General features: G+C 39.6%; 1 protein-coding gene across 4 annotated transcripts; it reads left to right on the forward strand.

Annotated features, from left to right (window-relative positions):
- The first annotated feature begins 1,788 nt into the window (after positions 1-1,788).
- srpk1b (SRSF protein kinase 1b) lies at positions 1,789-25,900 on the forward strand. 4 transcript variants are annotated; one of them, XM_020634346.3, is made up of 16 exons: positions 1,789-1,861; positions 2,489-2,543; positions 16,433-16,560; positions 16,687-16,795; positions 17,254-17,341; positions 17,462-17,549; positions 19,000-19,106; positions 19,228-19,393; positions 19,974-19,999; positions 20,100-20,325; positions 21,941-22,363; positions 22,915-23,000; positions 23,179-23,286; positions 24,035-24,104; positions 24,250-24,342; positions 24,461-25,900. In XM_020634346.3, the coding sequence occupies exons 1-16, from the start codon at positions 1,849-1,851 to the stop codon at positions 24,643-24,645; spliced, it is 1,971 nt and encodes a 656-aa protein (XP_020490002.1). In that variant the 5' UTR covers positions 1,789-1,848; the 3' UTR covers positions 24,646-25,900. The 4 variants fall into 4 exon arrangements, with proteins under 4 accessions (XP_020490002.1, XP_065810602.1, XP_020490000.1 ...); XM_065954530.1 differs by lacking the exon at positions 1,789-1,861 and adding an exon at positions 2,346-2,385; XM_020634344.3 differs by lacking the exons at positions 1,789-1,861; positions 2,489-2,543 and adding an exon at positions 7,606-7,780.
- Positions 25,901-25,948: the final 48 nt, after the last annotated feature.

Below are 25,948 nucleotides of genomic sequence, written 5' to 3' on the forward strand. Positions count from 1 at the left end.
CCAATTTGCTACTTGCTGCAATGTTGCTGCTGTTTGTAACACTGAACCAGGCTCCATCACAATTTTGAGCAGATTGAACAGGTTGTTCTCGACTGAGCGGACTTCTGTTTTGTCTCTTGAATAGAGCTCTCTTTAGTATAAATTTAAACTTTATCAATCACAACAATAATCTCTGCTGAACACTGCTAAAAAGAAGTTGTAAGATGGTGACTCAGAATAGCAATGACTGGACATAACTGTTCAAAAACAGTAACAAAGCTGCCCGGAGGCCTCGACCGTTGGAGTCAGATCAGGTGAAATTGAATTTTGGCATTGAAAACAAACCCTGAACTAAAAAAAATGGATATTGGCATTGAGCCACTAGTATTGAAAGTTCAATTGGCACTGAAAAAAGTTTAACTGATGAACAAAACAGGTATTAAGAATCATTTTTGCTACATTTTGTTATTTCTGTGCATTCTGGTGTTTTTCAATGATTATCTTCTGATACTTTCTTTATGTGACTCTTTTCAATTAAAGTTGTTTTTTTATAATGATAAGACATTTTGACCATGCCATCTCAGGTGGAATATGACTCTTCAGAAGGTGAAACAACAAAATCTGAGTAAACAAATAAAATGTTATAAATGAGAACATTTGGACTCAACAATGATCCCTACAATTGAGCAAGACATGGTGCCCTTGGACATTGATATGTGACCAGTAATCAGCCTTCCTGATATTTATATTTACCTGATTTCAAAGCCAGGGAAGTACCAAAAGCAGAGCCTGAAGGCACACATGATGATTAACATGCGTGCAAAGAACTGAGTCAACAAAATACTTACTGAAAAGGTGTTTTATATGAGTTAAAGCTGTTTACTTACTTCCCACTAGTTCCTGAAATGCTTCTGCCCACAGTGATGTCACATGCATTCCCTCTTAGCAGATTATATGTAAATCACCCTGTCCTTGCCCCCTCCCCTTCAACCCTTTCCTCAACGCCCAAAACTGTGAGATCTTGGGAAAGATTTAACCGAAAACAGCTTACATCTATAAAAAAAGTCATAAGGGAAGTATCATAGTAGGCAATTTAAAAACACCAGCATGGGAAAAAAATGTCAAAATAAAATAAGCGTTTTCAAGCCAATGGCCGTGTTTTTTTAATTCAAGTTTCCAATGTCAAATTTTATTTTCAAAGTCACTGTTCTCTCTCCCAAAGCACTGAATCAGGCTCACTGTGCAGAAAATCTTACTATTATTTTTTTTTAAATCAATTGTGGGTCTGTTTTGCGTGACTGACGTAGGTTTTTTTTTAACAGTATTCGGGGTCATTCTGCCCTTTATTAGCACATTTTATGATCCTGAGTCAAAATGCAGGAATAAGATAATTACCTTTCCATTGCAAATTGTCATCTCATATGTAATTCTTTAATTACAACAAACAAACACGTTATAATTCAACATGAGTACGGGTTTTATGTGTTTGATTGTACCGTAGAGACAGAAGTCAATAGAAAATACATAGGACAACTGCAAAGTTTGTGGTGGAAGAGGGGCCACACTTACCCGGCCTGAACACTCTACCCTGGGTTCACAGACAACAGGTAAATCCTGCTACGGCAAACCACGCAGCTGTTTTTGAAATGTGTATTTTCCACGCGTTGCTTTTCTGCGATTCAAATAAATGGATATGAGACAACTGCTTGTATTCGTAAGAACATAAAAAGCACTTGCTGTTGACTATCTCAATACACCCCGCCCCCTACTACTCCACTCTTCTGCTGGGTAATTCACTTTCGCGCACTTTAGAATTTCGACATTTCCAACAGCCCCTGAACGCGGCTTGTCTTCTGCCTGGTTACCAGCATGGAAAGAAAAGGTAACGTTCAGAGTGCTCCGCGGTATTTTACACCTGCTACTTTAAACACACACTCTTTTATTCAGTTCATTCCTCTGGAAAATTAAGTGTACATGTATTCTAACGACTGTAACGTAACGTCCACGTAACAGTCGAAAAGTAAAGTAGACCATGCGCTCTGCTGTGTGTGTATGTGTGTAAGCTAGCTATAGCCATCAAACTAGCATCTGCTCTTGTACAAGTATGCGCCAAAAATATTTATCCTGGTTTGAGTGAGCGATAACACACAGTGTCCCAATACGTGTTGACAATTATACCAGTGTTCACAATAGACCAGATATATAATAATATAATTATTGTAATGTGCAGTGAGAGGCACCACGTTACTGTTAGCAGCTAACTTACAGAGTTACACACCGCCAAGGCCGGTCTACTCCTATGATTATATAGAGCACATTGTAACATGCTTTCTGCACACCGCTGCTATGGATGTCCTTAAAGTTTAAATCTGCTGCTCGGGATGCTCCACGTAGTCTGTCTGAAAAGTAAATAAACAGCCTTTACATTTACAAAAAAACACAAAACATCAGCGAGGTTTGCAGCTCTTGTTTTTCCACCTACAGTCATTGTTTTCTTTTTGAATTATAGTACTCGCAATGCAAGCAAGGAAGAAGAGGACAAGGCCCAGAAAACCTGGTAAAAAGTAAGTAGTAACTATTTCCTACTTGTTATGATATCCACCTGTTCCTCTGATCTTGGTTGAGAACACCTCAGCTTCACATATCAGCTGTGTTGTGTACGTTATAGCTGGTTTTCACATTTTAAAGTGAAATAGTAGTGTGTGTAGTTTTTGTCCAACATTTATATTGTGAAACAAAAGTGTGTTTTTGACACAACTTTTGGTGGAGGCAGCCTCACAATGATTTTGCAAATTTGTGACTTAAAACCCCTTTACATTACTGGTTAAGACCAAACTAACACCAATAATTTTGACATTTAAGTACTGGTAGTTTATTTTGGATTTCATTGTAGGTTTTCTTTACCCTTCTGTCAAATAGCTTATTTGTTATTTATGCTGTAAAATAAATCACAAAAACTCTGATTAGACAAACAAACTTTAAATATCATCTGAAGTTGTGTAATCATCATAATAAAATAATGCTATATTCTTACTAAAACCTCATGTGGTGAAACGTCTTTAATCCATTAAATGATGCTTAATTACGGTGTTCAAAATTCCGACAGTTTATCAAATGATGAGATTTAAAATGTTTTACATCTTCCAGATGTTCACCAGTTTAACTGAATGATATATAGGTAACAAATGTCATAAGCAATAACAATTAGTAGTACATTTTGAACTTGACCTGTTGATTGGACATGTTACACCTTGTATCAGTTCAAGGCCAGAGCTGGGCTGTTTTGAAGAACTAAGGAAACAAATGTCTCTTTACTAAGGGTGTGAAGATACACTCGGCTCATGAGACTAGGGATGCAATGATTATGGATTTTGAACTCCTGATTATAGTCTTAAGAATAATCCGGTACCACGATTATCATGATTATTTTGCATTCTGTTCACAACATTATTAATGTATAAAGTCACATGAACAGTCTGTGATAAATTACATGTGTATGAATGTGCTTCATTTTTAAAAACAGAAATAATAAAGTTATCAAATCATTCAGCACAAAAAAGTGACGTTAAAAAAAATCACTTCAACTTGTTGCTGCCTTTTGGACAATAGATAAAAATTGAACAGTGATAAAAATTCATAATGAAAGTAAAAGAAACACAAAGTCTGTGTCTCTTGGGTATTCAATATAAGCTACATCTTAACTATGTATTCCCCTTGGTGTACCTGAAATGCCCCCACACTGCTGACTTCACTTTTTTCTTTTAAGTTGATACAAAGCTTCGCTGCACTGTCCCTCTAACATAGTAAAGCTAAGCGACGGCACGTTTCGCTGGTGCACAACAAGTGATGTAACTCTGTCTTGATTCCATGCAGGTTGCACTGAAACTTCTGGCCCCCCTCTTTTTTCCCAAGTGAGAACATAAACATGCAGTGTAGCAGAGCCTTTTGAGCATTTATTAACCATGAGGGTTAACCACTGGTTAAACCACTTAAATCCCTACATGAGACTGATTGATTGATTGATAGAACTTTATTGTCAGACATGATCTGAAATGTGTCTTGCCTCACAGCTGCTCCATTTGCAACATAAAAAAGAAGACAAGATACAACATTTAAACACCAAACAAATAGTCAGAGGCCTTGAACTTGCCTTGACCTGGGATTCAACTCTGTATTCAATTTTAGAATTGATTGGTGAACATAGGAGTGTAATCTCCGGTTTGATGGTAACAGTTCATATTGTGTGTTGAGCGTGGTCAGGATCAGAGGCCATGCTGTTAGCAAACCACAACATGTTTATATCTTTGACTGATTCATTCTTTGCATTTGTTGGCCTACCGTCTTTGAGCAGATGTTTAGCTGTTAGAGCGGTTTAGACTTAAAAGTTGCAGACATACACATACACCATGAGGTGTTAAAGTACTGTAGGACACATCACAGAAGTAAAGAACAAAACTACAATTTGTCGACTCTTCCGAAAATATCTCAGTCCGTGGAGGAATTTAAATTCTTGGTTTTGTCTTTTTACATATTCAATGTGATCTTTCCAGGACAACAGATGGTCAATCATTACACCCAAATATTTACAAGAATGCACTTGCTTGATTGTTTTATTATGAATGAAAATAGGGGCCTTGTGAGCATCAGATGGTAAACAGAATTCAATTTCCTCTTGTTGTCTTTGTATTGATCTCTAGAGCGTGTTTGTCACTCCACTTGACCATTTTGTTCACAGCATGTTGGTGCAGCCCAGGGTCATCAGAGTTACTTAACAGAGCAATCAGAGCTGTATCGTCAGAATACTTTAGAGTGTACTGACTTTGTGTCTCTGACCGACAATCATCTGTATAAAAAGTCAAAAGCACAGCTGAACTCACACAAAACTGGAGAGCGCCAACATTAGTGGTGATAACAGATGAAAGGGTTTTAATCACCTTCACAACTGGACTCTGACTGGACAGTATAAGATATTGGGTTCACAAGAACAAGACACACGTGCAAAACAATGCCGATCATTTTGAAATGTTGGCATTGTCATGTCAGTCGCTCTGTCACAGTTTATTGTTTCCATGGGAACCCCAAATTCTGCCTCTAGATGATCTCATGGTTCAGTTCGGATCACAGATTTTTGCCATGTTTTTTCAGATTGGCCAAAAAAAAGGAAGTAGCTGGCCATGACTCAAATTATGCGTTTTAACAGCCCTTAAAATCGAAATGCATCTCCATGCATTTTAGAATCTGTCTAATTTGCCCAAATAGGCACATGTCATGAATTGGCTTGTGTAAAATACGTTTTTCTCCGGAGTGAAATCTATTTCAAACTGAACTTATTCTCTGTTAAGTGTCTATTCCTCCAATCATTATGTATTACACTTGCCCCCTCGCCATGCAACAGAAATTTTATTCTCCTCTCTCGCGTCTCTGACTCTGGATGTCTGTATTTGATTTGAACTTTTTCTTACTTTTCTACTTCTTCTCTTCTTAATTACACTGCAAGCTCAGTAGTACACAATGTTCCCCGAAATCTTTTAACATGGGGAGATTAAAATCTGCAGGACCCCTAGACAAGCAAAGTTAAAGAGAAGGGGCAAACGTGCAGTAAGAATTGTTTTAGCCCAACCAAGAAGACATGATCAGATCAAGTGTACATGGATAATGATCCGAACAACGATAAGCAAAAACCAGCCCTCTTGTTCAAATTGACCTTTCTTTCCAAATCAGATCAGCCTCTTCTGATTGACGTGTTTCCATGAAGCACTTTTATTCCGATCATTTGTGTCCATGTAAACATAGCTACAGTCTGTGTTGTTTAGGTCATCAGCCTTCACCATTCTTTCTGAGTTGCCTTTTAAACTAGGAGTTTTGCAAATATGGCCTCTAATATTTTTAGTATTCAGTCTTGTTTGGTGGTTTTCTGAGATAAATTAACTTAATGTATAAGTTCCTTAAATGTCCATGCATTGACAAAACTAACACAAATGAAATAGCCTGGAATAAAACCCACTGTGGTCTGAAATGACCCGCTTCTTTTGTCTGTATACACTGAATTGATGACTTGAAAGTGATATTTTTTGGTTTCGTTTTATTATAAATTACAGTCTTGAGTAGTGCTGGGCAATTAGTCTTAATTATATTAATTTCTTTGTTTTCCCACGATCATAAGAACAAGATAATCAAGATTACATGATTCTGTGCTGCATGCCGTGTTGTGCTTGTTTTGTCATATCTTTGGGCCACAAGAGTACATTAATAGAACCTCAAAAACATAGCTTCTTTATTTTAATATTTTTTTTTAATACATGATAATATTGTTGGTTTTCTTTTGTTTGTTTTAAAAAGCCTGTTTCTTTTAATATATGACAAAAAAATGACCTTTGCTTCGAGGCTCAAACAACTCAAGAAACATTCACACCCATTATACTCACATAAAATCATGCCAAAGTTCCATAAGTAAACCGTGAGTTGTGTAAACAGAGCAGGGCACCTGACCATTGTCAAAAGTGTTAAGACTCTGTAGGTTCACATGCAGATGTTGTAAATTGATGTGTAATCGTGTTTAATAATCGTGATCTCAACCTCAGTCAAAAATAAGCGTGCTTAGGATTTTTTGCCGCTGTACTCTAAATATCCTGACTCATAAGAGATGCATTCATCTAACTACATCTACCTGCTGCTATTCCTCTCATGGCTGTCATCTCTAACACCACGCTCGTCTTCTCTGTTTTATTTTTGCTTTAGTTGCTAATAATCTTGAAAGTTGTCTCTGCACAAATAGAGTAACCACAGAATTAATCATATCATAACTCTTGGTGGAAGGGCATCCAAACTAACATGACATCAGGGTGAAAATGACATAACATGTCAAGTGTTATATTTAGTCACAAGTCCAATAAGTGTTTATATTCTTATATCCTCCTCAAGCTTTTCAAGTAATGGGGACCATCACCACTTCTACAATGTCTTAGTAGGTTGTCTTAAAGTAATGGGTTTTTTTTACACAGCAGCATCAACACTTACTAAATGAATGCTTAAACCTGAAAGGATGTTCTGTCCAGCTGTTTGTAGGCTGAGGTTTGTCCTCCTTGCTGTCGTGAAGTTGACAAGTTTTCTGTATGCCCATGAATTCTTAGACAGATTCAACTAGATATGGAAATCTTATCAGATTGGAGAACATTATATAATCGTTATGTGCAAGGCAAAGGGGAGCAGAGGGTTTTAAGTGAGTCTATAAAGGCTCTGTTGTTTTGCCAGATGGTTTGGCATGTTTACGCAGAGCAACAATGAGAACTCTCAGTAGTTAAATGGACAGCATGCACAAAATCTCAGCTTCAAGCCTAGATAGAGATTATAAACACTCAGTATTTCTCCTGTCATTATTGCAACACTTCAAAATGTTATATCTGAAGGTGAGGGGGTACTTGGCTTTTCAGTGAAAAAATACAACATTTCTCATGACTACTAAGAAAGAGTTGAGCAACCAAGTGTAAATCAGCTCCCCCCTCTTTCCCTCTAGTTCTTTTTCTCTCTCTCTTGCATTTGCACTCACCACACTCCTTCCCTCCCACTTGCTCGTGTCAGTCGCTCTGTTGTGGCTGCTGTGCTGAGAGGACGCAGCAGCCACTGTTCAGTCCAAGAGCCAGAGGCGACAAGAGCAGACCAGCTCCGAGTGCAAACTTCAGTTCAGTTTACAGGCTGCTGTTACAGAGCTGTAGCCGTGTGTCCTCTGGGCCATGTGGCTCCTGGACTGGATCTTCTCCATCAATACAGCTGTGGTGAAGCTAGCCAGCGGTCTGACATGCAAGTGAGTAGTGTGACAAGTCCTGTGTGTGTTAAAGTCTGAAGGAGAGCGACGTTAAAGTCAGATCTGAGCTCACGAGTGTCCTACTTGTTGAATCTGTGAAAGTTGGAGGTGTTCAGCAAAGTAGTGTGCAAGTGTGTCTGCATTTAAACAGAGTAAGTCTGTCTTATTGATGAATTGATGCATTTTTTATTAAGGGGCAGGTATGCTGACCATTCCTGCTCTGTGAGGTGCCTGACAACCTGCTTTTAAAGTGTGTTTTGCTTGTGTGTTTGCAAGTGAGCAAGAACAGAATGGATGATTTCCCCAAGGAATTTGTGCTGCCAGCCTTTGAAAGAGATATTCATATTTTGTTCCATTTTATTTTATGTTTGCATTATTATGTCTTTTTTAATTGCATCATTTTTTATTCTTTATTATTTCTGTCTGTTTCTCTGATGTCATTTTGGAACATGCAGTTTTGTGCACACAAGACTCTGAAGAGGACTAGGCAGTATTGCAGCGTATTCACCACTTCTTTGCTCTCTGTATTTTGCTTTCATTGCTCCCTCTTCTGTCCCAGCCATAGCTGCAGCTCATTACATAACCCATCAAACCTTTTATCCTCTGCAACCCACTACAGCGCCTTGCCTTTCTGCTTCTCTCTCTTGCTCTCTGTCCTCACAGGTCATCTCCAGGTTAGCTATTAGCCGTTTTTCACATGATCCCATCTGCGGCACAAATGTATTGAAACATTTGTGTGTTGACTTTAAAAGTGAGACGGCTAGCTTCAGGGGATGAGGAGGCTGTGTTTTTTAGTTTTTTTTGTGAAGGGTAGATTTGTTTTTATGACCTGAGAAAACCGGTAGTGGTTTAACTTGTGCTCTGGATCACAAAGCTGTAGTGTCCTCTCAGTCATTCTGCATGGAGGCCAATTTTACACGATATTGTGCTTCTAACATAAAACGTTGTCTCTGGAGTTTTACTCTTCAGCATTTCATATCGAAAGGGAAAAGAACATGATTTGAACGTTAGTTAATTGATATATCATTTGATATTGAATTCAAAGAAGACTGAAATAAACTATGGTTTCTTGTCAGACATGTGCATCCTTTAGCAGGTGTTGGAGGGCTGAGATTGAAGGTGCTGCTGCACACTCATTTACACTTTTGTGTGCATTGCACCCACATCACCGTTACCTTGTGCTGCTGTTTCATTCTGCTGCCCCAACACTTGGCATTGATTTTATATGGAGGGAGGGGTGGAGGATGTTGACATTTTGGCCACATTCCATCCCAAAGAGCATTTTTTCCCTCGGTGCCCTTGTTTATTTTAAGACAGAGATCTGATAGAGCTGGATGGGTGGAAACAAAACAGCCAGCAGAAACCGGGAGACACTGACACACTCTGTCATGTCAGATGTGTGCACAGGAGGGATGGGGATGTCAACTGGTTCTTTAGTGTTACAATCACTTCCCCATAGGGAAGTGTGATTCAGTGGGATTGGGAATGTAGTAGTGAGGTCCTGTTGGAATGAGGCTGCACTTAAAAGCTTTAAACTAGAGGTCAACCAATTATCAGCCTGATAGATTATCGGGGTCGATATTTAGCATTTGGCAGATTATCTTTTATTTATGTTTCATTTTACAGATCGCAGATCAAATTAATTTATTAAAAGGTGCTCTTCTTTGGCTCAGCTGCAGGTGTGTTTTTCCCTCTGGGTCTGTTTTCACCCACCACTCTGTCTTGCCTAATGTCCTGCCCACAACTCGATCTGATTGCTAGATGTCACACAAGTAATAGCCAATCAACACTGAAGCCTGGATGTCACTGACATGCACAGACACTGAGATTCTCCAGTTGAACATTTAAATCTTGTATAGGAGTTTTTAATATTCCAAATTCTTAATTAAGTCAGAAAGCTTTTCATTAAAAGCCAATTCGACCCACCCCTTCTCTGAATCCCTACCAACAATTTTCATAATTCTGCAAAAAAAAGTTTTTTTTTTTGTCTTGAATTTGATCTTACTGTGTACTTCGTTTGCAAGAAGAAAGGCAGTAATTAATTGGAATATCCATGTCATAAATAGAGATAATAAAAATCTATGGAAGATTTGAAAGGTACTGGATATTTCCAGGAAGTATTTCTTTTTAGTTTGAGTGCTGCTTTTTAACCGATGACAGTATAGTGTTTTTATTGAGTAGGTGTTAGAGGTATACTTTGTCTAAGCCAATACTTAAATCCAGGTGTCAGAATCTGTAGTGGGAAGGGAAAGAAAATGACATAATATATTTTCTTGTTTGCATCTTCTCATCAAATAGCTACCTCCAGTGCTGAATTATGGATGTATGAGGATTGGTCAATGTGCAACCAGAGACAGCGGACAGACTTAAAAACAAATATCCAACAGTTTAGGGTGGTCAAAATTACAGTGCTGCTACTTGAGTTCTTGTTGTCTCCGCCTCTCAATGTAAGGGTTTATTATTACAAATGTGTATAATAAATTAATAACATGGCTCATCAAGTCATTTTTCGGGCAAAGCAAACTCTGCAGAGGTCAGACCATAATACACACAAAGTCCTGATAAGCACTGCTGTTTCAGTTGAAAAAGAAGGATGAGTAAAAGGTAGTGTGAATGACAGGTCTACAACATGAGGTTGATACTGATGGACAGAGGAGGGGGAAGAGGAATGGTGTTGTTTTGGTTAGACGAGGGGGGATGTCGTCCCTCACCTGCAATGCAGTGCTGGTCTGCATCACCCAATCATCTCCCAGCTGTCAGTAGAGGGGGTTGGGCCAGAGGCTGACGACAGCCAAGGAGAGAGAGAGAGAGAGAGAGAGAGAGAGCCAGTGAGTGAGAGAGAGAAAAAGGCAGAGAGAGAGTGTGCAGTGGCGCCTTGTGCTCCAGGACTAAGTCTGCAGCAGAGTTTCTTCATTTGTCCTCTTCATCTCTTCTTCCTTTCATCTCTGCACTTGTCTTCCAGACTCACTGCTCCTTTCCAGCACCCTTCTCTTTTTCCTCTCTACTTCTTCTGTCTGTCGACGCTTTCCTCCATAATCTCTGCTTTTCAGTTATCTCTCCTAAATCCTCGCTACTTTTTACTCTACATCCCCTTCCACTTTCGTTTCTCGGATTGCTCTTTTTCCCTCTCTGATGAACTGAGACATTTGTCAACACCAGCTCTCTCTCTCCTGTCCTCTCCTCCCTTCATCACATCCCATGGGCATCCGGGCTTCTTGCAGGTAAGAGCTGGATGTGTTTGCGTGTGAGCGTGGGCAGTTAGAGGGCATCTTCAGATAGGTGCAGGTGTTTAAAGCATTGCCTTGAATCACCCTGCTTTTTGTACGTGCTGTCTGGCTATCGTAGGGCATTGAACTATCTCTATACTGCAGTAGGGCAAAAACTTGCACAACCTAGAAAGGCATGATCATCTGATGTATTTTGGTATTTTATGCATTAATGCTATCGTTTGGTTCAAAATGATTCCTTTTCATGTCATGCACATTTGCAAAATACATCAGTTTTTTCTCATCGTCCCTTTAACCTCCATCATGTTGTCCCCCCAACTCGAATTCTGCTCCCTACTTCCCGAAAATAGGTTTCATTTTGCTGCTATGTTTAGATACAGTCCCCTTTGGGGGATTGAGGGTCCATGTGGCTGTGCATCGTGCTTGATACTTAATATTTGTAATGAACTTGTTCCTCACGTTAGCCAGGCTGTAGAAATACAGAATCAACAGCGTTATGAAGAAGATGAACAGATTTATATTAAGAAGAGGTGCATTTCATCTTGTCATTATCTCGTCTTTTTCTCGGGTTGAAGAGTCATTGACACGATTTTTCACAACTTTTTTCTAATGGGTGTTAGAAGACTCTAAACCTGATGTGTTGTTGCTGTTATTTATAGTTCAGACACAAAGCAGGAGAGTGAAATGTAAATTGTCTATCACTTTGGATAAAAACAAAAGACTAAACTAGGTGTCGTTCCAATCCATGTTTACAAGGTGCACATACAAAAAAACAAATGTGGAGTCACTTTTCCTTTGCAACACTGTGTGGGTTGACAAAGCTCCCCCAGTAAAAGCTGGTTTATATTTCTGCATCGAATCTACACCGTAGCTACACCGTATTGACCTACGCCATAGTTAGCACTACATACTTGTGTGTTGGTGTTTCTACGCAGCTCTGCAATACTGGTAGTCCGATTTTTATGCTTGTTATGTCGGCACTTTTCATTTCTTAACATTCTCTGCTTGTTTGTCTACAGTAAACCATGGCGACCAAATGTTAGCGTATTACGTTGGAGTTGGAGCTGATAAATATTGAGCAGCAGTTGATTATACTGTGTTCTTCTCTCTGCAGACTTTTGAAAACGACTTGAGTTGTTGTAAATGTTGTAAATACGATGCTACACAGCCTTGTGGGCTTGCGGTTGCGTCGTTTCAACACATAGTTACATTTTTGAGGAGGTGCTTTTCAGGCTACATACATAAGCTAGAAGGAAGTGAGTCCAAGACAAATTACCCGAAGGGGACAATGCAGTGTATCGTATAAATCAGGCGTCAGTGTCATAAGCCACAATCACAGTCAAGGCCAAAGAAAGACTAGAGGCAACACTTTATGTATCTGTAATGAAATATAAAACTATAAAACTTAAAACCTTTGAAGAAGATTTTGTGTCTTCTCTCATAATTATCATGTCAAACACACACATTGAAAACATTCAGAAAAATCTAAATGTTTGAGCATGCTCCAGCAGCACCATTTTTCCTTTTGAACATTTAAAAGAGAAATCACACAGCAGATGGGTGAAAATGTAGATCTGTGAACACAGAGCAACCAGTAATGAAACAACTCTTTGTCACTTGTTTAGGACGTCACATTTGCAAGGCCAATATTATTGTGATTTTTGGATTTGAAACAAAAAAAGCAGTTGCTGTGCTTGAAGCTGCTTTTCTATATGCATGTACTCTCTTGTTTTTATATTAGTCTCTGCATCAATAACGTAGAGTTGGTCGTGACTATGACTTTCCTATTATTATCTGCCTTATTCCCCCTCAGGAGTGCAAACAAAGAGTGGAGTTGTGCAAGCGGCTGAGCATGACACAGCTCTGTAAGCATGATTTGCTAAGATGCCTCCGAAGTGCTTCTTCTGTTCAGAGTTAAGCCAATGAACTGATTATTCAGTCATGTTAATCCTAGTGACTTTAAAATTGTTTAATTATATTGGGCCGCCCCTCCAATATAATGGTAGGGGAAACACTGCAGTATGCGACTTTCTTTAATTAGCTCCAAATCCTCCTCAGCACCATCCAGGATTACCTGCTCAACTCACTCATTTAAGCTGTAGCACAAATGTGTTTTCTCTCTGACTCTCAAAATAGTCATAGGTTTTTGTTTGCCAGCCTTCTGTGTTTCTTTGAGAAGAAGAGTAAAGGAAAGTGTTGGTTGCGGGGAAAACATCTGATCTGCATGCAGAGAGCAGGATGATGCTGGGAGTTGTTGGCTGTTAATACTTGCACAGTGCAAAGTGAACTCAGCCCTCTGCAGTAATTCACTAAAGTGTCTTAAGACTCATGAGGTTCTCCTAATAAGAAAAACAAAGAATGTGGGATTACTTTGTCTTGGGCTCAGGAGTGTTTGCTCAGTTTCGTTGTCTTGTTTATTTAGTCTTCAGTCTTCAATCCTGATTTTTGTAGGTATTCTTTCTTTTTTTCCCCCCCACAACTGTTTTTGTTGAGAGAACCTCACAGAAGCAGAACTCCAAAAAGATGTTTAAATATTTTGAGAGATTAAAAAAACATATCCGTCCTAGAGCTGTGCAATCAATCACAATTTTGTTATCATGATGTATGAGCATTTGCAATCCACACATTGCGAAAGTTTGAATTGAAAGCAAAAATATGTCACTTTTCCATCTTGAAATATTAGTTTCAAAGCTGATCTAATAGCACGGTGACTTTCAACAGGCAGCACAGAGTCCATCCCATGTCCACCGCTCGCCCTGGTCGCCTGCTTACAGCACTATGTAAGATTAGTAGGTCACAGTTCTCTTGCAAGAAGTGCGGACAGCTTCATAGCACTAGCCAGTTAGCCGGTCTTGGTACTATTTGATACAATAGCTGAGGCTAAGAGACAGAAAAGGACTGTGACAGAGAAGCCAAGAAGAAAAAAAGAGAGTGACGGAGCATGAAGCAGCATATACATCCCTGCAGATACTATTCATAACAGATTGCCTCATAACGTCGGGCTGTATTGTTATCCCTGTCATTGATATCTGATATTAAGCATTCCATCTTTGCACAGTATAAAGTTCCCGGTCCCATAGTTCACGCTAACCTAATTTTGTGTGTGCAGGTACAGTATGTCACATTTATGCTGCCTGTATGTCTCACAGTTTGACTTTTTCTATCCATCTTTTTCTCCCTCACTTCATCTCTCAACCAGCAGGTCAAGTCTGATGGCTGTCCACTAATAAGTCAGGTTGTGCTTAAGATTTCTGCCTTTTAAAAAGAGGCCATTGCTACTGATTGCTTGCTCATGGAAGACTTACCTAGGTCTATTAAATCATTATTTAAAAGCTGTTACTGCAGTAAGCTTTGAATTCACATACATGACGTATGGTTAGTTTGAGCACTTTTCTGATTGGTTAAGGGTACAAGTGTTTTAATGCATACATGTGTAAGTGCAGTCCTTTCTTTCAGCACCATGGACAGCACCAAGAGACTGCATCGTAACACCAACCAAAAGCAGTTCAGTGCATGGGAAACAATAATTAATGTTATGACCAAAAAAAACAGAGAAAGGTGATGTGTGAAATTCTTTTTAGGTCCACCACAGCATGTAGTAGTTACTGACAGAGTATGCCATAATCCCAGTTAACAGTTTGTGCAGCTGTATGCTCTCCTGTGATTGGTTGTCGTTTTCATGCTGCACCGTCCCCTCTGCAGGGGCCTCTTGTTTTACTTGTTTACTTTTTAACAAGACTCCTGTGTAAATCTTTTCTTTGAAACAAACATGGTCTCTGTAACTCAGTCTCCAACAAGCTTTCCTCTTTGAGTAACTGTAGGACTCGTTTGAATAATTCAACCCAACACGTTTAGAATCGCACAACACAGCATGCCCATTTAAGCATTGTTAAATCACCATCAGTTATTCAGCAATAAAATGAATGTTTGATGATATAAGGTCCTGGTGGAAGGAGCCTCGTTGTTTCATACATTTTGGTTTAATGCTCCAGGCGCAGTAGGTGGCTCTGAAGACAAATAATCCCACGTCTCTCCCTCTACCTCCTATTTTCACGTCTTGTATAAATTTAAGTCACACTGATGTCTCTAAAGAAAAATGCCATTGTGTGTTCTGAAATAGAAGTGAGTGAGTTGGTCATTGCATGATAATAATAATAATAAAACTTCTCATAAAAAAGCAAAACAATTGTAGAAGGAGATATGGTACAGAGGACTAGTGGAAATATTTACAGACATTTGTTTCCTGCTGATACTTATCCTGATCACAGAATTTCCAATTTGTATGAAAAAAAAAAAGCAATTTTTTCTTAAACTGTATGAAAAAAAATGAAAAAAATGTGTACAGCCTGGTTACGTTAAATCTTTTGTGAAAACAAATAAATGAAAAGAAATAACATTATTTGAAACCTATGGACTTATTAAAAAAAAAAAGGAAGATGAACACTGAAGGAATTAGAACCCACAATCAAGCAGTTATCTTTTTCTGGATTTGCTGTTTTCACCGATAAGTGTCAGTCTTCATAACATCAGATCTTTTTGACTGTGTTGAAATACTTGGAGGTGCTTTTTTTTCTCCATTTTTTACAATTGTTGTGATAATTGGCATCCTGTTAACATTTCCCCCTTTTCAATTGAAGTGTATCACAAAGGCTTGAGTGACTTTGGATTCTCTTGTTGAGGGAAAAACCCTGACTGAGTTGAAAAAGTCCTGCTGTGCTGCAGCTCTTCTAACCAGGACACTTTCCTTCTCTGATCCACTTTAGTTCTGCAGTGTGTCTGTGCCCTTCACAGGCCATTGGTGTCTCTGTGCTGGGCTTTCTGACTTTGTATTTTGCATATACCCGCAGTGCATGCTGTCAGTGATTCCACTAATACATTGATTCATCCTGGAAAATAGCTTTTACTTCTGACATGTTAATAGTCATGTAACAGTGACTGATAGTGATTTATCTCACGCCAGGGTGTCAATTCTCTGATCTCTCTTATCAATTTGGGAGCATGGTTACGCCTTTCAGCCCTGAAAGTGTCAGGTTTTTCTCCCATATGCTCCCCCCCACTCATGTCACTGCTTTGTTCCCAAAGAAAATGTTGTTAATGGGGTCCTGATCTTTGCCCACTGGTACTCTTAGTAATATAACAATGATTCCTAATCCACTACATTGCTGATGAGTGAAACATTGTCGTCTGCTTCTTTACCTTTTTTTGTGTTCTAAATGTCATTCATGGACACCACAATCTCAAATGTGTATAATTTTTTCTCAGTGTCACACATTTTTGTATCTTTGTGTCTTCTCTTTCTTACTGAAACTGTTCTCTCTCTCTGTCTCTCTCTCTGTCTCTCTCTGTCTCTCTCTCTCTCTCTCTCTCTCTCTCTCTCTCTCTCTCTCTCTCTCTCTCTCTCTCTCTCTCTCTCTCTCTCACTCAGGTCAGAGCCTCATGGTCATGGAAGTGGCTCTCAGCCGGGCCAGGCAGACTCTCCGCTCCCAGAGCAGGATGAAGAGATTCTGGGCTCTGATGACGACGAGCAGGAGGACCCCAACGACTACTGCAGAGGTAGGGCTCACCGCAATTTTATGCTCTTCAGAAATCACACTTGTTCTTTTTTTCATTTTTATACAAACACACCGTGAATAAACTATTACTAAACTTCATGACTTTTGTGCATGTGTTTTTGTTCAGGTGGATATCACCATGTGAAGATTGGGGATCTGTTCAATGGGAGATATCATGTGATCCGTAAACTGGGCTGGGGGCATTTCTCCACCGTGTGGCTGGCCTGGGACATCCAGTAAGTTGACTCCTGAACTTCACTGTGTGACATTTAGACTGCGATGTACAGATTTATAGTTTTACAAAGCAATGGCTGCTACAATATCACAGTGAAGTGTGCTTTTATTTCTATATAAAATAAGCATCTAAAATAGTGTGAGGGTCTTTAGCTGTAGCTTAAGGGTAAGGAGTGTGCATGCAGAAATATATAATGGTCAATAGTTAAGACCAGGAATGTCTTGCTTCTGCTGATGTATGTATTACCTGTGTGTTTTTATAGATTATATGCTGAATGATCTTTGTAAAAAGATGCAGAGCAGACATATAAGAAGTCATTCTTACAGTTTCTATAAATAAATGGCCTTAAAGGTTTGACGATATTGTAAGCCATGTAGAACATTAAATAAGACAATTTTAAAGAAAAGTTAATTAGTGTCTGATGAGCTCATTCACAGTGTTTCTGTTGTTCTGTTTCAGGGAAAAGCGCTTTGTGGCCATGAAAGTTGTGAAAAGTGCTGAGCACTACACAGAGACGGCTCTGGATGAGATCAAGCTGCTCAAATCGGTAAGGGCGCATCCCTTCGTGACATGTTTTTATATTGGCTTATTCTCCAGATAATCCAGCACTCGCTACTTTCATAACCTTGCTTATTTATTTTTGGTTGTGTGCATGTTTGTGTTCTAGGTGAGAAATACAGATCCCAGTGACCCCAACCGAGAGAGAGTAGTGCAACTTCTAGACGACTTCAAAATTTCTGGCATGAACGGCACTCGTATCCTTTGTTGAGGAAGAAACTTTTTTTACAAACTGAGCTGAAACTTTCCACTGATTGTCCTTAAAAAGATACGTTCTCACCCGGCTGTGCCAAGTGAAAGTTAACATAAAAGGTTTTCTGGTGCAGTCTTTCTGTGAAGGAAGTAAACCGTTGGCAACAGGGCCCAACGTGCTTGGCTTCTTTCCATTTCCTATCCCCAGCTGTTTCTGTCTCATTGTGATGGATTTGACATACTGATTACACTCATTCCAGGCCAAATCACTACTTTTGTGTTGTATGTGCAAAGGAAAGACGCTGCGGGTTAAACAGTAAATAAGCTCATCCGTTCTATTGCTTTGAAGGCCACATTAGTCTTTTCTTTGACGTTTAACATTTCTCCGCCTCCTTTCTACCAGAGTTATGAGTTTAAATATATTCTGCAGTGACGTGACAGTTTGCCCGTCAGTTAGCAGTCTAATGTCTCCAGCAATTCTATTACACCCCCCCTATTCACACCCGCTGCTGCTATAAGTGGTTCACAGATGTTTATCCTACGTTCGCTTAGCTGTTGGCTTTGGCACGTCTGAAAGTGTCGCCCGTCCCTGATGCACTAACACTCTCTCTATCTCTCTCTCCCACGCCATCCACTCTGTCGCTGCGTGTTCAGGCAACAAGCCCAGATATCCTCAGGTTAATCGAGTTACATTTATTGAAGGACTGTTCACAGTCGGAGCAAATCAGTTTTATGACTGTGGAGCTTTTCCAAGGTCACCGAAGTCCAACTATGTGCATTAAGTAGGTTATAAGCAAGGATGTGTGGTGCATTAAGACTAATTGGTTGAATTAAAAAAACTTTTTTCACATGGTTGCATGAGGTGTCGAGCTTGCCAACTCCATTGGATCTGTAGAGTCCCTCTGCACCTTTAAGAAAAAGCTAAAGACCCAGCTCTTTCATGAATACCTACTAACTTAATGATGATGGTCTCCATATTGTTGATGATGATGATGGGAATGACGATGGTTTTTGTTTGATAACGATGACTTATAAGATGGTTTCTATACTGATTAGAGCTCTCAAGAACTGTCCTCAATGTTGTGCTTTGCCTCTGGTCACTTCCTGTCAGCACCTGTGTGTCCAATCAGACTCAAAGCTGATCGTTTGCTCTTACTGACATTGTTCCCTTTTTTTCTAGATCCTTGCTTGTGTTGTGCTTACTCTCTGATGTACGTCGCTTTGGATAAAAGCGTCTGCTAAGTGAATTGTAGAGTTGCCTGATGGGAATTGAAGTTATGTTTCTAACATACAAGTTTAAGTTTCAAAGCAGTAATATGGTGTTTTCTCTCAAAGGAAAATGTGTAGTTTTGTGTAGGTTTTATTTGTATATATAATAAAATGAATTGCTGATGGTGCATTGTAGATGGTCAGAGAAGTATTGTGCTGTTGGTCCTTGACCCTGTCTGTCCTCAGATGTGTGCATGGTATTTGAGGTGCTTGGGTATCACCTCCTGAAGTGGATCATCAAGTCCAATTATCAAGGCCTTCCCCAACCTTGTGTTAAGAGCATCATTCAACAGGTACTGCACGTCTAAACAGACAGAATTTTTCTTTACATTATGAGTTTATGTTCTGATTATTTGGCATATCCAGGAGTAAGATCACTGAACGCCTTTTTGTAACTCTCACTCTTCTCTGCAGGTCCTGCAGGGTTTAGACTACCTCCACACCAAGTGCAAGATCATCCACACAGACATCAAACCAGAGAACATTCTGCTGACTGTCAACGAGCCCTATGTCAAGAAAATGGCCGCTGAAGCGACACAGTGGCAAAAGTCTGGCGCTGCGCCTCCCTCGGGCTCTGCAGGTCACAACCTTTGCTTTCATCAGCACTCCACTGAGCAGCTTTTGTAGTTTGATCGGCAAGTTGCTGATGACATAAGGGTTGGAAAGTCCTGAGCCTCAGTGTTAGACTGAAATGTTATTCACTCTGTGGTTTTCAAATTAAATCACTCAATCACTGCGAACATTACCAACCGGCTGATTTGACTAAATGTCTTTAATCGTTTTAAAGATTGTAATGTCCAGAGGCAAACACAGCCCATAGAACAGTCATTTACAAACGTTTCAGTTCTGTGATTTAATCCTCTGTGTATTTGATGTGAGAGTTTGGACTATAAAGCTTGGAAGGTTTCTAATAAAGGAGGAGCGTTTAGCTGTGTTTATCTGTGTTGGTATGAGTCACCGCTGGATCGGTTATGGAAATAACCAGCTTGATCAGAGGAGTGTGTGACTCCCACGAGCTGGGTGCCACAGCAGAGCCGCTCTATTAAAGCAGCTCATAGTGAATCAACTCAGCCACCCGAACAGAATACTAATTATAGAAAGGCAAAGCATATGCATATCATCAACTAATGTAACCCTCTGATTTTTCCTCTTTCCAACAGTGAGCACAGCCCCAGCACCTAAACCAGTAAGTTCTGTTTTTAGGAACACCGTACAAATGCATTTAGAGGCATGTCAGGTTAAAACATGTTGTTCTTATTCTCTCTCCTCTTGTTCTATTTTCTAAGATGGCAAAAATGTCCAAGAACAAAAAGAAGAAGATGAAGAAGAAGCAAAAGAAGCAGGCAGAGCTTCTAGAGAAGAGGATACAGGACATGGAGGGAGGAGCAGTACCTGAAGGAGAAGAGGAGGATGAGGAGGAGACGACAACAGAGGCCACTGAAGATACCCCCTCCTCAGCCACACTCTCCATGTCAGCTACCCTGCAGGACATCTCTAGCCATACTGTCACAGGTAAACAAGCAGCCAGATCCTGTGTTGACTGGAGCACAGTCGATCACTTCGGAAATGAAGGCTAATCAATGACAAGGCATATTTGATTCATATTAGAAGTACCGGTATGTAGAATTGTATTACAATGTTTACATTAAAATACCTAAATTAATACAAAATTACAAAATGTTAAACCTAATTTTTTGTCGAGTACCTCAAATATTTCCAACAGTTATCAAAACCAGAGAAATTCATAATTTTATAGTTGTAACGGGACGTGTATTGTCAAATAGAGAACTCCCATGATTCCCCGCTAGTCTCGACGTCATCTTTTGTTATTGTTTTGAGAGCTCCCTGGCGGTGGATTTTACATACTGTGCATTTAAGTGAAGACAGAATAATACTTATGGTGGCCAATATTATTGGATGGTGTGATCTTATCAAAGATGTATATCATATTTTTTCAATATGTATTTTATTTTAAGATAGAAAAAACAAATGCTGAAAATAATACTTTGGGTGATGTAGAAATGGTGTCATCACACAGTTTGTCCAGCAGAGGGCAACAACTCCTTAAATTACAGCACTCAGAGCCCTCAAGGATTAAAGCGTTTCATTGCTTCTACAGATTTATTGTATGCTGAAGGAATTCAAATGTATACAACTCAGTTTTTGAACAGAAGTGAAAGACATGTTTATTTGTCTAGAGTTTGAATTAAAGGCTTTATATGTGATTTTCCACACCTAAAAGTAATAGAAATCAAGTATATCCTCTGAAAATAACTCTGTAAGTCATGACTGTCTACAATGGGTGTAACACCCGACTCCCACTGTCTGTGATGTTTTCAGAGTCCTATCTTCAGTTTGTTTACATCGCCAGGACGGCCGGCTGACTCCTCCCCTTGCGTATAAAACTTGTTTAATTGAGGGACTAGAGAAAAGAAGAATAACATACTGTACTCACTGCTTAACTGTGTTTCTAGATCACGCTCATTTCAGGTAAATTTACATGCAGTGTGAAGATACGAGCATAATAAAGATCGCTAGCATTAGCATGCTAACACAACAATGCAGCGCAAGTTGTTTTGGTTTCATGCTGGTGCTCAAGGGCGACATCTGCTGGATCAAAAAATCGCATATAAAGCCTTTAAATATAATACTCAATATTCTGAAATGGGTCATTCTGTCTTATGACTTATCCTTAGTACTTAAACGTGTTTGTACTTTTACTGAAGTGTTTTTCAGTGCAGTGCAGTGCAGTGCAAAACCTTTAAGATGTTTTAGATAAAGGTATTACTAAACTCTGGTTTCTCAAGTACAACTTCTCAGTACTTCCTCCACAAGTTCTACTTTTCTCATAGTCTAATCTCAAGATGCTCCAGTAGTCCTGACTACTGCGTGCAGCACATGTAGCAGAGCACCACAGCTGATCAGACAAAGATCTATTCTTAAATAAGTTGATTATGTATCATTTGACTAAATATTCTTTGAGCCTTCTGAGCAACTTCATACTGGTGTAAAATCAATTCATTTTTCACATTGGTAAAGTCCCATATCAGTTGGGCTCGACTATCAGGATAAACTTGATGCAGAAATTAATAAAGCAGTTGAATAACTCACAATCTGTGTTTTTCAGACTCCCCTCCTGATGAGCAGCCCCTGCAGACGCCCGAGCTGAATGAAAACAGTGAGGTTGTGGTGGAGGAGAACAAGATGGAGGTGAACTGCAACGGCTCTGCCTCCCCACCGGAGAGCGAGACCAGTCCAGAGAAACAAGGGACCAAGAAGTCGACGGAGGAGCAGGAGGACCAAGAGAATGCCAACCAACCTGACAGTAACACAGACTCCCCGGACACGTTAGGTAACAAAGAGGAACATCAGACTTGTAACGGTTCACCAGAGGACCAAGACGCCGACCCTCAGCAGCTCCCGGCCTCTCTCTGTCCTGAATCTGTCAGTGTAGAGCTGACGGAGACAGACAAGGAGGAGAAGAAGGAGGAGGAGATGGACACTCAAGGGGAGACCAAAAGAGAGGAAGAAGAAGAAGACAGCCAGTGTGGTAAGTTAAATGAAAGCAGTATTCATTTTATGTAACTGTTTATTTCAGTCATTTAATGACGCCACAGGAAGCTTGATTCATTAAAGTATAACAAACTTTGGACTGAATAATACCTGTTTAGACAGCTGATTCACATTTAATAGCATAATATGAACAAGCTCGGACATGTAATTGATCATCTTCTGAGCAAAAGTTTGCTTTAATTTGTCCAGAAACACAACATGCAAGTTTTAATTGAGGAAATAAAACTGAGTTTTCACTTAGTCAGAGTGGGCTCTACTGTTATCAGAAAAAGTGACTGACTGTATCAGAAGAGAAAAGTCTCATACATCAATAACAATTACTCTTAAATATTATGTTATGAATGCAACAAACATAAATAAATCATATGCATCCCTTTATGCCTCACTTCATCATTCAGCTCAAACCGGAAAGTTGTGAGTGTCTTAGAGTTTCCTTGTCTCTCCGGTGTCAGAGGTTTTCTAACATTGTTGCCTCTGCTCGTCTATCTCGCCCTCCTCTGCCTCTCCTCTCTTCAACATGCTCATCAGGCAATTTGTTAGTAAACCCCTTGGAGCCTCTCAATGCTGACAAGCTTCAGGTTAAGATCGCTGACCTCGGAAACGCCTGCTGGGTGGTGAGTGCAAAAATACCACTTTTTTTGAATGTCAATGAAGGGATCCTATTAGGATTCAAATCCCCACTGGGCTTTAAATCAGTCAGCAGTACTTTGTAAACGCACACAACACCCCCCCCCCCCCCCCTCGCCCTCAGGTTGTTACTCAGCATTTCTCTTTTTATTTTTTATCTTTCAGCACAAACATTTCACAGACGACATCCAGACACGACAGTATCGTTCTCTAGAGGTGCTAACGGGAGCTGGCTACAGTACACCAGCAGATATCTGGAGCACAGCCTGCATGGTAAAATGCACATACACAGTCACTGTACCACTATGAAGACGCAGTGTCAGAAACTGTTATAGTATTTAAGCTTCAAGTCAATTTGTTACATTTTGATTGTTGGTTGAAAACATGTTGAATTTCTAACCACATGTGATGTCTTTTGTTTTTTCTGTGCATGATCTACATCAGAAGTAAAACTGCAGGAGGCAGAAATGTTTATAATGTCCATTTGAACACAGGTCATAAAGACATGAGATACAACACAGATGAGATGAGAATCAACTTTATTGTCATTACACATACACAAGTATAGAGTAACGAAATCTCACCAGAAGTGCAATAAGCAGAAGGTGCAACAATCTGTGCTATGTACAAGTAATTACAGAATTTACAGATGTAGACAAAAAAAAAGTGAATTATTGGGTATACATGGATGGGTGGATTAATGGGATGCTATAAATATATAGATATATATAGATTACAGATAATAAACAGAATATGGACATATTGTACAGGTCGATAACTTATTGAGGTGATATGAACATACTATACAGATTTAGACAGTAATACAGGTGGATAAGAGATGTGTATGTATGACCACACACATATATATATATATATATATATGTATATATGTATATGTATATATGTGTTTATATATATGAAAGTGTTTCCTGGTTTTGGCATGACAGACTGTAACAGACAAATTATAAATAACAATCATGCCTTCTCGGGCTATAATAATAATGAACATGTTTTACTACAGGCCTTCGAGCTTGCCACTGGGGATTATCTGTTTGAGCCCCACTCTGGAGAAGACTACTCCAGAGATGAAGGTCAGTTTCCTCTGGGTCACCTTTCCCCAAACACCACACCACAAGTTTTAACTGGGGGATTCATACAGTGGACACACTAACGTGCACTTTGTTAATGTTTCAGTGTCTTTATGGACTGTCTGACTTTTGTTTCCCATCACTGTAGATCACATCGCGCTGATCATAGAGCTGCTCGGTAAAGTTCCTCGGAAGCTGACTTTGGCAGGCAAATACTCTAAGGAGTTTTTCACCAAGAAAGGTAAACAGCCGGCCACACGCTTTATGTAGCTCACATCTAGTCCACCCTTACACAACACAAATTGTTTGATTTATTTTGACACTCAAGTGTTCTTATTTAAACGTTGTATTCCTCCAAGGCGACCTGCGTCACATCACCAAGCTGAAGCCATGGGGATTATTTGAAGTGTTGGTGGAAAAGTACGAGTGGTCCAAAGACGAGGCACACAACTTCAGCAGCTTCCTGCTGCCAATGCTGGACCTGGTGCCTGAAAGGAGGGCCACAGCGGCCCAGTGCCTCATCCACCCATGGCTCACGTCCTAGAGGCCACCCGTGCACACTGTCACCCTCGCATTGTGAAAGGACGATCCTGTGCTTCAAAACATCCCGTTAGCAAACACATTCATGTCTGCAAGAACCTGTGACTGCATTGTGCCTGCATCCTCCTGTTGTAGTCCTGAGAGGCCGCCCCACACACACACACACACACACACACACACACACACACGTTCATGAACACAATATAAAGAGAGGCTGCTGCCGAGTCTTGGTCTTGTTCTGGATAACACTGGTGATAGAAGGAACTCTTGGGCTTCCCCCTTTATTTATGACTTTTTTTTTTTTTTTTTTTTACTGGCTGCTTAGAACTTATCCACCTCACTCAATTGTTTTTCTGACTCCAGCTCTTTCTCAGAAGCACATTAGTTATTTTTAGCTACACATAAAAGGAATTGCACTTTTCTACATTTAATCATTTAGGTCATACGTGAGCCAAATATGTCTCTGTTCTACCACCTATGATAGCTGAGCGAGCCCTTTTTAGCCGTCAAGTGTTTACCAAGTGCTCACAGTTGTTAACTGCATATTGCTAACGGGCATGGTAAGAGACTTGAAATGATCTCATTACTGTCAACATGGCTTAATCTGGAAATCTTTTGTACATTTATATACAGAAAAAAACAGCATTATAAGAAATTATAATAGTAACTGGATCTTCTGAGAGAAATCAGAAATCAAACTGTTCTCATCTGTAATCTCGTTTTTTAGCCTCAGCATTTTCTTGAGTTGTCAAAAAAAGACTTGGCACATTATAGTATGATAAACTCCTGCTGTACATTCAGAGTCTGCAGGACTCGTGGTGTCATTCCGGGATGTTCATAAAGGCTTCATGTCATTTCCCACTTTTATCTAAATGTTCCGTGTACCAACAGGAAGTCCCTTCAGGCTCTTCCTCTCTGCAGAGAAAGATTTGCACGGTTTCTAGAAGAGACTTGCAAGTTTCCCAAAATATTTGCTTTTTTATTTGACACTTTTTGAAGATGCCTTGAAGAATGTTAAAGCTAATTTCGAGCCATGAGAAGAAAAAAAAAATCTGAGCTTCATTTCACGTTCTTTCACTGCACATTGTGGCGTCGTGTCTAAGAATAATAGATTGTACTAAAAACAGAATCTGTAGTGATGCTTTAAAAAATCCCTTTGAACCATTTTGCCTGTTTTTTCTACAAAGTCGTCTGTCCATGTCTCCCCTTTTAATTTGTCTTTTTTTGTAGGCAATAATAAACATTTTTTCAAAATCTAATTCGAAAGTATTTGTCTCTTTAATCATCTCTGCAATTTACCACCACAA

Source organism: Labrus bergylta, chromosome 5 (genome assembly GCF_963930695.1).
Source record: "Labrus bergylta chromosome 5, fLabBer1.1, whole genome shotgun sequence".
Lineage (NCBI taxonomy): Eukaryota > Metazoa > Chordata > Actinopteri > Labriformes > Labridae > Labrus > Labrus bergylta.